The 12,155-nt window shown below is 45.2% G+C and overlaps 1 protein-coding gene across 3 annotated transcripts in view; it reads right to left on the bottom strand.

Moving 5' to 3' along the window:
- Positions 1 to 11,954, bottom strand: part of LOC310674133 (neuronal PAS domain-containing protein 4-like) — a 34,521-nt gene extending 22,567 nt beyond the window's left edge. Inside the window, exons 1-2 of one of the 3 annotated variants that reach the window (XM_083433052.1) lie at positions 11,865 to 11,954; positions 8,311 to 8,427 (exon numbers count right to left, since the gene is read on the bottom strand). In XM_083433052.1, coding sequence (XP_083289178.1) covers positions 8,311 to 8,423 — 113 coding nt within the window. In that variant the 5' untranslated portion in view covers positions 8,424 to 8,427; positions 11,865 to 11,954. Of the gene's footprint in view, positions 1 to 1,930; positions 2,246 to 8,310; positions 8,428 to 9,295; positions 9,314 to 11,864 lie in introns of those variants that run through there. The other 2 variants (XM_083433053.1, XM_083433054.1) reach the window with 2 other exon arrangements.
- Positions 11,955 to 12,155: the final 201 nt, after the last annotated feature.

Raw genomic sequence — 12,155 nt, 5'->3', positions numbered from 1 at the left:
AACATACAGAGGCCGTGAATTCCCCACAGTTCATGAGGAAGAGGGGTTGACTGTTAAACCACTCTGAGAATTGTAGCTCTGTGAGGGGAATAGGGGTCTCCTAGCAGGTCTCCACACACTTAACCAAACTACAGTTCCCAGGCTGCTTTAAATGTATAGCGCAGATGGGACCCTAATCTCCACTGCCATTTTGACTTAGTTAAGTAAAAAAATTCACCTCAGTTTTACATGGGTGATATACTTTATGCATAGGTCTAGACACCTGACAACTTCGGTTCTCCTCACTTTCCCATTTTTCCAATCTTAAATTCAGTTCTTCACATTTCTGCAGCAATGTATGATTTCCCCCCCTCATAAGAATTCACCAGCATTTTTGTATATTTGGCAGTTTGCCTCAGTGCAATGCATTATTTTCCCCAAGGCAATGCATTTTTACACATACACACAGTCTGCATTTTCATACACATTGGTTGAAGAGCTGCCCTGCCACTTTTAGAGAAGTGTGAAATTTGAAGAAGAGCTGTGTTTCCATCTGAGAACAAATTAGGTAGCTTCTCGTTCATTTAAAAGCGAATGGAATTGAATTCATTGTAGATCTCTCCTTGTAAGTGCATCCCATGCAGTGCAAGCGGGAATAATCCATTTTAGGAGAAAGGCTTCAGAACTAAGCAAGTTCCCTCTCATACAACCAGTGTTTCACTATATGATGCCATGAATCGTTCCCCACTGGAAACAACAAATGAGGTAAAATATTATTATGACAACTTTGCCTTTTAAAATTTAGAAGGCAAAGTTGTCAGAAGAATGTTTTACCTCACTTAAGGGGACAAAAAGAATCATTCCTCGCACAGGACCATTTCACAGTGGTGCGAACAGCAACTATTCCAGATGGGTTTATAACTTAAGGCTCAGTGAACGGCACAGTAGGAGACTTTTTCTGAAAATGAAAACTCTCCCCAATGTATATGATTTCTCACTGAAGAGACAATTTCACCAGCATTCAGACACATAATGGGCCCAAAGCGACTGTGCTAAACTGTTCAAGAGAGACCATTTCAGGCCTGTGTGATTCAGGTTTAATTTTCCCTGACATGGTAAATCTCAGTCTTGGATGTTCCACTTCATACTTCAGGTGGACTGAATGCTCCTTTATCAAAAAAAAAATAAAAACCCAACAACCCAAAATCCATCCATAAAGGAAGCCAGGTGCCAGAGAGAAGGATTGTATCCCAGCTTCCTTCTTGACATGCTACTTTTCTAGGTGCAGGGCATTTTTCTGAATGGAGATGTGTTCAATTGTGTGAGCTTTCACTGAGATCCAGCTCCAAAGGCCTTCTGGCGGTTACCTCAGTATAAAAAGTGAGGTTACAGGGAACCAGGCAGAGGGCCTTCTCTGTAGCGGCACCTGCCCTGTGGAACATCCTCCCATCAGATGTCAAGGAAATAAACAACTATCTGACTTTTAGAAGACATCTGAAGGGAAGTTTTTAATATTTTTTTAATGCCTTACTGTGTTTCAAGTTGTCGGAAGCCGCCCAGAGGGGCTGGGGCAACCAAGTCAGATGGGTGGCATTTATATTTATATTTATATTATTTATATTTATATTATTTATATTTATATTTATATTTATATTTATATTTATATTTATATTATTTATATTATTTATATTTATATTTATATTTATATTTATATTTATATTTATATTTATATTTATATTTATATTTTATTCCAATCTGAAGTGATACAGCTCCAGCCTTTTGACTAAGATCAAGTGTGAAGAGATACAGGTTACCCCAGGTTTAACAGTTTGGTAGCAACCAGGCCTCAGAGGCAACTGTTGGACTGAGGGAAAATCACTCATAGTTTGGCAAGCAGTTGGTTTGCATAGGGTTACATAAGACTTTCCAAAAGACAGGGACAGCCTGAGACCTTTTGCTTCCTGAGGCAAAGAACAAGATGGCAGCACCTCACATTCCATGTACGGAAACTCACTAGACTGGCTGTTGAATCTTATTTCAACAATGGCGATGGGACAGCATCTTCCTACACAGCCTGAGGGCAACAAGCTAGCTTAGGGGGAGCAGGGCAGGTATGGGGCAAACACCACTCTGTTGTATTTCACTGCCACTTCTCACCCCTCAGTATCTGCCACCTGAGGCAACAGCCTCACTCTGCCTAAAGGCAGGGCCAGCCCTAGCAAAAGACAAAGGTGCATACTGGATAAAAAATATTGGAGGGTGTCAAGTGTCCACATCACTGGCAACTAGTATGATACCTTATCACATGGCTGGGCCTTATCAATCCATGTGGGGAATCACTTTCAAATGTTAAGCCCCTCTGTGGAGCTACCGCCACACAAAGGGGTTTTTTTGGCACCCATTTCACATCAGGAAGGTGAGAAGGGTGCTAACTTTTAGATCATTCCTTAGGTTGGGCATCTAGAATTCTGCTCATCAATGATGAATTCTTTGGATGGCCTTCAGCAAGCCATTCTCTGTCAGCTTCAGTGCCTTCTGAGTATAAAACAGGAATATTAATGATCATTCTGTGCTGTAAGGTATGAATTATAGGGTGTTTTTCTTAATGCTCTGCACACTTAACAGTGGCAGAGAAAAATTGCATTAGTCACAGTTCTGACTTAACAGCACAACCCACTGCAGGTTTACTCAAAGGTAAGTCTCAGTGCCTTCAGTGGTGTCGATCCCATGTTGTTGCGGCTGCCATCCCAAATGCTATGACAGAGGCTCTTACGTGCAGGAAAGAGAGAAAGCTCTGTTCAAGGCTTACAGCAATACAGGTCAGGCTACAGGTACGGATTGCTACAAACAGAGTCCAAGAACAGCATCAGGAGTCTGAGGCCAGATAATATCTGTGGAGATGTCTCAACAAATGGTCATGCTTCTCCTGCCAGCGATACTCCCTCTGTGAGCCTGGTGTGCTTGAAGGAATATGCTTCTCCAAGGGGCACAGTCTGTTCCCAACAGCAGAGGTGGTACTGAGTTCCTGATGGCAGGATGGAGGCTGAGTTCCCTTGACTCCTCCTCCATCAGTTGACTTAGGTGGAGCAATGGATGCAAATTTTACCTTTGTAGAATAGATTAGTTTCTGCAGAGACCTGCACACCTTTCTGTGTCCTCCAGCTAGACAAAGGAATGGTGGAAGGCACCATCTGGAGAACCCCCAAGGCAAGGAGGCTCAGAGCCCAGAGACTGGTGGTGGGACAACGTTGAGGGGGAGAAGACTGGGAAGAGGAGGAGTTTGAAGCTGAAGAGGTAACAGGACTCGGTGAGCTGGGAGAGTCTGTGGCAGAGAGAAGTTCAGAATCAGAGGCGGAAGCTGAAGAACTGGATGTGGGAGGCCAAGAGTGTCACGGCTAAAAATTGGCCGCTGTTTCTTTAATGCTAAAAGAAGTAAGTCAGCATGAGTCAGCGGCCTACAATGACTCATGCAACCTTTCACCAAATGGTACCTGTAGATATAGAGTGGTCAGTGTTAGTGTGTGGTGTGGGTTGGATGGATGGTAGAAAGCTGGTTGCGTTTGGTGTGTGTAAAAGCTGTCGCTCGTGCTTGGAGAAGAAGACTTTTTAAGAATAAAAGCAGCAATACTCTGCAAGAATACTCTTTCTCAAAGACTCTGTTGTGCCAACTAAGGTCTGAGGACTAGGCAAAGGAGTAAAAAGGAGGTCAGAACCTTTTCCTTTTCAAAACACTGACAAAGAGGCAGAGATGAGTCAGAAGAGTGAAGAAGCATGGGTGTCTCCCCCTCCTGCTGCAATGAGATCCCCCTCCCCCGATCTCCCAGAACCAGAAGAGGCATGAAACAGGCAGAGCAGCGAAAGACTGCAAGCAGGCGCAGTCTCTGATTGCTTGGAAAAAACATTGGCGAGGAGGAAACTTAGATTGCTGTGTAGATTGCAGTCTTAGCAACTGCTTCATGGAGGGCAAGACGGAGATGAGTTGCTGTGCTCCTTAGGCCTGACACCCCACCATGTTTGTCCACTTGTTGTTGTTGTTTTGCTAACAAAGAGTTAACTCTAACTTGCTGGGTGTGATTTACTGCTGGCTCGCTTCTGACAGCAAGCAAGAGGCATTATCAGAGTTCAAGGACACATTCCAGCCAGGCAAAAACACCCCAGGAGGGCGCAAAGCAGGGCTGGTGAGGGGTGTGGCCTGTGGAGAGGGGGTGTGGCTGAAGATGGAAAGACCCAAGTGCCAGAAAGAGAGCTTTGCAGGGCCGCATTTGGCCCCCGGGCCTGCAGTTCCCCATGCCTGGCTAAGGAATGGAATGTAGCAGCCTGGATTCCTGCTCAACCTGAAGCTGGTGCAGAACAGCAACCATATTAAGCAGGGGAAGAGATGCAGATGGAGGCAGAAGGACTCTTGTTTTTTCATAGTTGTGCAAAAGAAGGGATTTGAGTGTGTGCAGTTTTCATGGAGGGAGGAGTAAAGGAGTAGTCTGTGACTATGAAATCAGGGATCTGTGGTCCTCCAGATGTTGACCGCTGATTCCCCCAGGCAGGTTGGCCAATGGGCACATCTGGAGGGTCGCAGGTGCTTCCGCATCCCAGAAACAAAGATTCTGCCATCCTTTGTATCTGACCATCCACAATTCATCCAGAGACAGAAAGCATCTTTTGACTAGGTAGGACCATGCTTCAGTTTTGCTTTTGCTTTTTTAAAGAAAGCATTTACTTTTTAGCTGGCTAAACCCTGTTTCCTTTTGTTTGTTTTGCATTACTTCTCTCTCTCTCTCTCTCTCTCTCTCTCTCTCTCTCTCTCCTTTTCTTTTCTTTTTGCAAAGGAGCCCCAGGGAGAGCTTAGAAAAAGGGTAATCAATAAAGAAACAGCAGCATTAGAGATCAGGAGGGAGAAAAGAGCAGATGGATTCGGGGGGAATTCTGTGCTGCTGAAAGTGGACCATTCAGCATAGAAATTCAATATGCACTTCAGTTATTGTATGTGATGGTTCCCATGACAACCGCCGCGCAGCCATGCGAGGCATTCAGCTGTGCAAAGGGGCTGGAAGCTGGCAGACAGGCGTCAGCACTCCCATCTCTTGGAGCTGGGAACTTTAAAGAACTGGTGGTGCAGAGTAGATGCATCTTCCCAGGGACCAATGCTAAAAAAAAGGGATAAGCTGCCTTATATCAAGTTGGACTATAGGCCCACCTAGCTCAGTATTGTCTTTCCCCCAACCAGGTGCCCCTCAGATGCTGCTGGACTACAACTCCCATCAGCCCCAGCCAGCATGGCCAATGGTCAAGACGGATGGTAGCTGTAGTCCGAAACACCTGGAGGGCACGAGGTTGGCGGGAGGCTAGTCTATGCAGACAGACAGTGGCTCTCCAGAGCTTCAGAAAGGTGTCTTACCTGCAGATGCCAGGGATTGGACCTGGACAGGTACGGTGAGCTATAGAGCCACTGAGCTATGGCCCTTCCCTCACCACTGTGTTTAAACCAAAGTACAGTGGTACCTCTGGTTACGAACTTAATTTGTTCCGGAGGTCCGTTCTTAAGCTGAAACCGTTCCTATCCTGAGGCGCGCTTTCGCTAATGGGGCCTCCTGCTGCATGAGACGTGTGATTTCTGTTCGTATCCTGGGGCAAAGTTCGCAACCAGGAGCAGCTACTTCTCGGTTAGCGGAGCTCATAGCCTGAAGCGTTCGTAACCAGAGGTACCACTGTACTGGTTTTGCTCCACCGAAGTTAATCCAAGCACTTTCCTGGCTTTAAAAAGTTTGTTTTGATTGTAAGCTTGAGGGCAGGGACATGTGCATTTTGGTGTACATGTAGCCCAAGCACATTTGACTTTTTTTGTTTTTTGTTTTACAAATAATCAGTAGAAGAATAACCATGAACTCCCCTTATTCTGCCCAGCCAATCAACTTCCTTCTCCTAAGGATATTTGTCCTGGTGGTCACTAGGGGACTACGCAGCCTCGTCTATCTGATGTAGAAATGTGTCCTATGGGGCAACACTTATAGCACAATCCTAAGCGTGCTGATTCAGAAGTAAATCCCACTGAATTCAGTGGGCCTTACTCCCCAGTTGCAACATTTAGGATTGCAGATTTCAATTAATATTGAGCACTGAGGAAAGGAGAGAGGAGCTTTTGCTGGTAACGCCCAAAATTTGTTCTTGGATCTTCAGGTTTTGTGGAAGAAAAGGCTCTCAGCGGCTAATAATGATTGTATTACATATGCTGTATAGCACAATAATATAACATACACTCACACACAACTTAAACAGCCTTGGGAAAATGTGTATATAACATGCATGTATTTGATCGTGCATCCGTATCTGTGAATTATTGTTCACACACATACAGACACATTTTTACTTGAATGTTGGTGGGGAAGGAACTTTAAAGATTTGAGAACTGAATAACAGGTAAATAAGCAGGTTATAAGCGGCTCAAGTGTGACATGGATCTCTCTAGGCTACATTCACACTATACATTAAAACACTACGATACTGCTTTAAACAGTCATGGCGTCCCCCAAAGAATTCTGGGAGATGTAGTTTGTTTAAGGCTGCTGAGGGTAATAGGAGACTCCCTATTTCCCTCACAGAGCTACAATTTCTAGAGTTTTCTGTGAAAAGAAATAGATTGTTAACGCACTCTAAGAACTGTAGCTCTGTGAAGGGAATAGTGTTCTCTTAACCAGTGCTTTTTTCTGGTGGTTTAGGCATACCCCTAAACATTTTGTGATTCTAAGTTTGGCCTCATTGAGGGACAATATTTCAATATGAGTAGGAAAATGAGAGTACCCCAAAATATTATTTTTTGGGGGGAAAGCACTGCTCTTAACAACACTTAGCACCCTAAACAAACTGCAGCTCCCAGAATCCTTTGAGGGAAGCCATAGCTGTTTAAAGCAGGGACCATAGTGCTTTAAATGTATGGCATGGCTATAGCCGAACGAGGTCCACATCATACTTGAGCTTCTCCCCTAGAAGACTCTCCAACAGATGTTCATCCAGCCAGTCCTTCAAGGAAGAGGATTTCATGCCTCCCACTTTACAATTCTGCTGGAAATGCTTTCATGTGCAACCTAGAGATAGATAGGATCCGCAGCTTCCGTCTGGAGTCTGGCCATGTAAACATTTGCAGCCTCAATGATTCATTGGTTAGTGGGACCAGGACAGCCTCTGCCAGTTGATGGTGCTGCCACAGGTGACAGGTCTGGTTTGGCATTGGCTGAACCGCTCCGGTTTGCTCTCTGCTCTGCTGCTGGCATCTAGCGTTGAGCACATCTCCTGTCCCAGCAGAGGAAGCAAGTGCTTTGCAGATGCTTCGGAACAGCTGTGCTGCTAACCCTAAAATATTGTCAGGAACTAATGGTGTTTACTCACTGAGCGTCAGCTGCTGACTACAGAAAGAATACCAGCAACAGTCCAGCCACAGAAAGCCTTAGCGCAGGGATGGGGAACCTGTGGCTCTCCAGGTCTTGTTGGACTCCAACTCCCATCAGCCCCAGCCAGCATGGCCAATTGTCAGGACAATGGGAGTTGGAGTCCGGCAACAACTGTGGTCCCAACTGGGACGCTTGTTTTTAGTGCTCCTGCAGGAGCCAGCTGACTTGTGCAAGACCAAAAAAACAAGCAGCTTTTGGTCCAGTGCTCGGCACAAGGCAGCCGACTAGTGCCAGAGCTCCAGACCCAAAAATGGGACATCCAGGGATCCAATCAGAAGCCGGGAATGGGTTCTGTAATCCCCACTTAAATTGGGAACAGTTCAGCAGTAGGCAGATGGGATGCTGGTTTGAAATGAAGAGACTCTTACAGTGCAATCCTATGTATACAGTGGTACCTCTGGTTGCGAATGGGATCCATTCTGGAGGCTCGTTTGCAACACGAAAAGCCAGCAACCTGAAGCGCCGTACGATCTGGTGGTTGTGCGCATGCGTGAAGCGCGATTTAGCGCTTCTGCGCATGTGCGAGCAGTGAAACCCGGAAGTAACCCTTTCCGGTACTTCTGGGTCGCCGCAGGATGCAACCTGAAAAAATGTAGCATGAAGCAAACGTAACATGAGGTATTTACTTGGAAGTTGCTCCACATCCCATGGTAAGTCTGCTTAGGATTGTAGCTGTGTGCCTCAGCTGATTAGTTTAAGTAGTTTAATTTATTAAATTTGTACACAAAACACCGGTAGTTCTAAAGGGGGACCGAAACATTATTTTTAGATGGTGTACACATGTATAGGAGGGTTTTTGCACCAGGAAAATTGACTGGAGGCAGTTGGTTCTTCCCCTGCCCTGCCCGCAATGTAGACTCAGGTAGAGAAAGAGAGCAGGATAGTCTCTAACCTGAATGGCTTTGTGGTCCTGATCTCCCGCCTGGAGACTGATGCAGTTGGGCATCTCGAGATGCAGCTCTCTGTCCTGATTGGCTTGCAGCAGTTTTCACACAAGATGGTCATGGTTCTGGAAAAGCGATGGAAACACTGAGAGGAGGGAGGGAGTCCTGGGGTTGTGTCCAAGGCCATGCTAAGTCATAGTTCTGTCAGGTAAAGGATTATCACTAGTGCAGTACTTTCACCTGGCCACAGCCCAATCCAAACTGGTCCCATCCTAGCTCCTTTTTAAAAAAAAAAATGTGGGAAGTTCAATAATAGGGTTCTTGTATAACATCTAGTTTGGTGCTGAGCTCATGTGAACACTAAAACAAAATTGACTACTATGGATATTGTTAGATTTTGATATTGGTAAAGGTAAAGGGACCCCTGACCATTAGGTCCAGTTGTGACCGACTCTGGGGTTGTGGCACTCATCTCGCTTTATTGGCCGAGGGAGCCGGCATACAGCTTCCGGGTCATGTGGCCAGCATGACTAAGCCGCTTCTGGTGAACCGAAGCAGCACATGGAAACGCTGTTTACCTTCCCGCCAGAGCGGTACCTATTTATCTACTTGTACTTTGACGTACTTTCGAACCACTAGTTTGGCAGGAGCAGGGACCGAGCAACAGGAGCTCACCCCGTCGCGGGGATTCGAGCCGCCGACCTTCTGATCGGCAAGTCCTAGGCTCTGTGCCACCCGCGTCCCTTTGATATTGGTAGAGCCTGTGTAAACAAAAGTGAAGCTTTCGTTATGCCATTGAGAATTGTCATTGGGGGCTGCGAAGGGGAGGAAAGCATTGAGCCACGTGCAGCAGCCCTGATAAAAAATCCACCACTGTTTTGGTAACAACAACAACAACCTGATCAGTGCTAGAGCATCAAGTGGTTTACAAAATATTTAAAATCCAGTTTAAAATATGCAATAAAACAACCCCATCAAAATATATGGACATACAGATAGCAAATTTAAATGGGTGTCTGTTAAAAGTGCAGACTCCTTCTGAAGATCGTTCCTCATGTGGCCGAAAGGGCGCTGTTTGGGCACAAGAGAGAAAGGTTTCAAGGCTTTGCAGAAGTACAAAGAGGGGAAAGACTTTTAAGCAAACACCAGGAGGCAGAGAACCTCCAACAGCCCCATGAGGACTGAGCATGCTTAGTGCCAATGGAACACTGTTTGTTGCGGGACAGGAATGGAAAATTGTGGCGGGAGGAGTAATGGAGTATCCTGGGAAAGGGCATGGCTGACTGGCTGGAGCCCAGGACAGTTCACACTGCAAAGTTTGCCACCAGGCCAAGTTTTTTTTTTTATTTTTTGAATTTATATACTGCCCTATACCTGGAGGTCTCAGGACAGTTCACAGAAAAGACCAACATAAAAACCACAATATATATATATATATATATATATATATATATATATACTAAAAATAAAAACAGCAACCCAATAACACACACCCCTCAAAAAAGAGCCACATTTTAAAAAGGGCATAGGATGTCAATCAGATCAACCAAAGGCCTGGTTAAAAAGGAACTATTTGTTTTATTTATTGGATTTATATATGTTGCTAACTATAAAAAGCAAAACCCAAACCAGAGATGTATCTTCAGATGATGTGTTTAGCATTGTGTTCTACTTTGGCTCTTAGTTATTTATTATATTGGGATTTAATATATTTACCATTAATATGTTATGAGAACAATGGCTTACTAAGACTACATCTGTACATTGCTTAATTCTTCAGTGATGACTGAGCAGTGACTTTGGTCACATCCACACAAATCATTTAAATTACACTTAAAGCACACGGCTTTCCCCAAAGAATTATGGGAACAGAAGTTTACCCTTAAGGGATACAGTTCCCAGCACTCCTAATAAACTACAGTTCCCAGAATCCTTGGAGGGAAGCCATGTTCTTTAAATGTATGTTGTGGTTTTTCTGCCTCTTTTATGAATTGGAAACGAACTCTCTACCCTGACCTCTATCTGTGTTGGAGCATGACACCAGCATTAAATTTTCACTACCCAGCATCAAATTTTCAGTAGCCAGCATCAATCTTTTAGAGGCCGGCACTGTATAGGGACGGGAATAGGACTGCCAAAACTCTATAGGAACCAGCTTCAAAAGTTTTTGATGCATATAATTTTCCCACCCCGATCATGCTTTCTGCCCAGAGTCTTGCATCAGGAGAAAAACTGCCCTACTTCAAAGACAAAGGGACACTTTGGAGACTGAAACAGTGGAAGTTGAGCAGTACACTCAGGAGGTCGGGGGAAGAGGGTTCTTTAAAATGAGGAATACATCCGGAAATCTATTCCTAGAACGCTCCGACACATCCAAGAAGCTAATTTGTAAAAAGGGCTCAGCTGCAGAATTCAGTGCCAGAGGTCAACATGTAAACAGAATATAAAGAGACCCTTGAGCATGCACCGAGTGCCTTTCCTACGCTGCCGAACAACCACAGCCAGCCCTTAAGTATCTGGGATTAGAGGCAAGGGCTTCTGAGGGCAAAGAGATTAACATGCAGACAGACTTCAGTCTCTGCATTTTTGAATTAAAAAATGAAGGCTGTGTACACACCATGCATTTAAAGCATCTTTAAAACATATAGCTCCTCCAAGCCCCAGGAACTATAGTTGGCCCACCACAGACCTATGATTACATTAACAAACCTTAACAAACTGCAGATCTCAGAATTATTATTTTTTGGGGGGGAGGCCATGTGCTTTAAATGTACGGCACGTACGCAGCCTGGGGCTGTATACTATAATTTTGAAGCACATTTGAATTCCTGTTTCCCCCTCAAATGATTCTGGACACTTGTTTAGACCTCACAACTCCCCGCAACCCTTAACAAACTACGGCTTGCAGAGTTCCTTGGAGGGGCAGGTGGGAACGCGCTTCAAAGGTACAGGAAGGCACGCAGCTTACATGTGAGCAAGTCGCAAGGATGAGGAACCAGAGGCCTTCTAGATGTTGCGGGTGGACTACAACTCCCATCAGCTCCAACCAGCATTGGCCCCGATGGTCATGCCTGATGGGAGTTGGAGTCCAACAACGTCTGTTGTTATTATTATTATCATTATCTGGAGAGCCAAAACTGATCCTGCAATGGTCCCAGCCTCTTTCCTGGTGCAGATGGGAAAAAACTAAGCCAGCACAACCTGACCTTTCCATGCATCTGGATCACCAGAGCCAGGGGGCAACTGGATCCGAAGTTAGCTGCATCAATGCGCCCTGCGCTTCAATGTCTCTGCTGTCCACTGGGTGGTACTGCGGGTAATGAATTGATAGAGAGCTGTTCAGGGTCACAAGCCAGGCTTATTGCTTGGCAGTGACGGGGCTAAAATTAGGGCGACTCAGCTGAATCCAAGTGCTAAGCGCCAGGCGGCTGCAAGACAGCTGGATTCGCCACCTCCTTAGGGTAGCATAATAATAATAATAATAATAATAATAATAATAATAATAATGACATACAAGATCTGGTCAGATCTGGCCCAACCATCCCCTAAAAGGACTTCTTACCTCTTTCCTCTCTCTGTCTGGGTCTGAACTTGCTGACCCCTTGTTCACAAGAACTCCTTCCTTTTGTAGTCACCCCCTCCTGGGGAGGTGTTGGGGGGAGAGGGGCCGTCAGGCCAAACGGGGGATAAAATTACCTCTTGTGACGCAATTCTAAACATCTCTGCGCTATTTTTAGAAAGCAGGCTTCTAAAAATAGCTTGACCACCACCCCACAGCCTGCTTGTTGTAATCTGATAGGGGAAGCAATAAAGGGAGGCTCTGGCTCTTTAAAGCCGGCTTGTCATCTCAGCA

This window comes from Podarcis tiliguerta, assembly GCF_965153285.1.
Source record: "Podarcis tiliguerta genome assembly, chromosome: 3".
Taxonomy (NCBI): Eukaryota; Metazoa; Chordata; class Lepidosauria; order Squamata; family Lacertidae; genus Podarcis; species Podarcis tiliguerta.
This window is presented reverse-complemented; position numbering and strand designations above follow the sequence as displayed.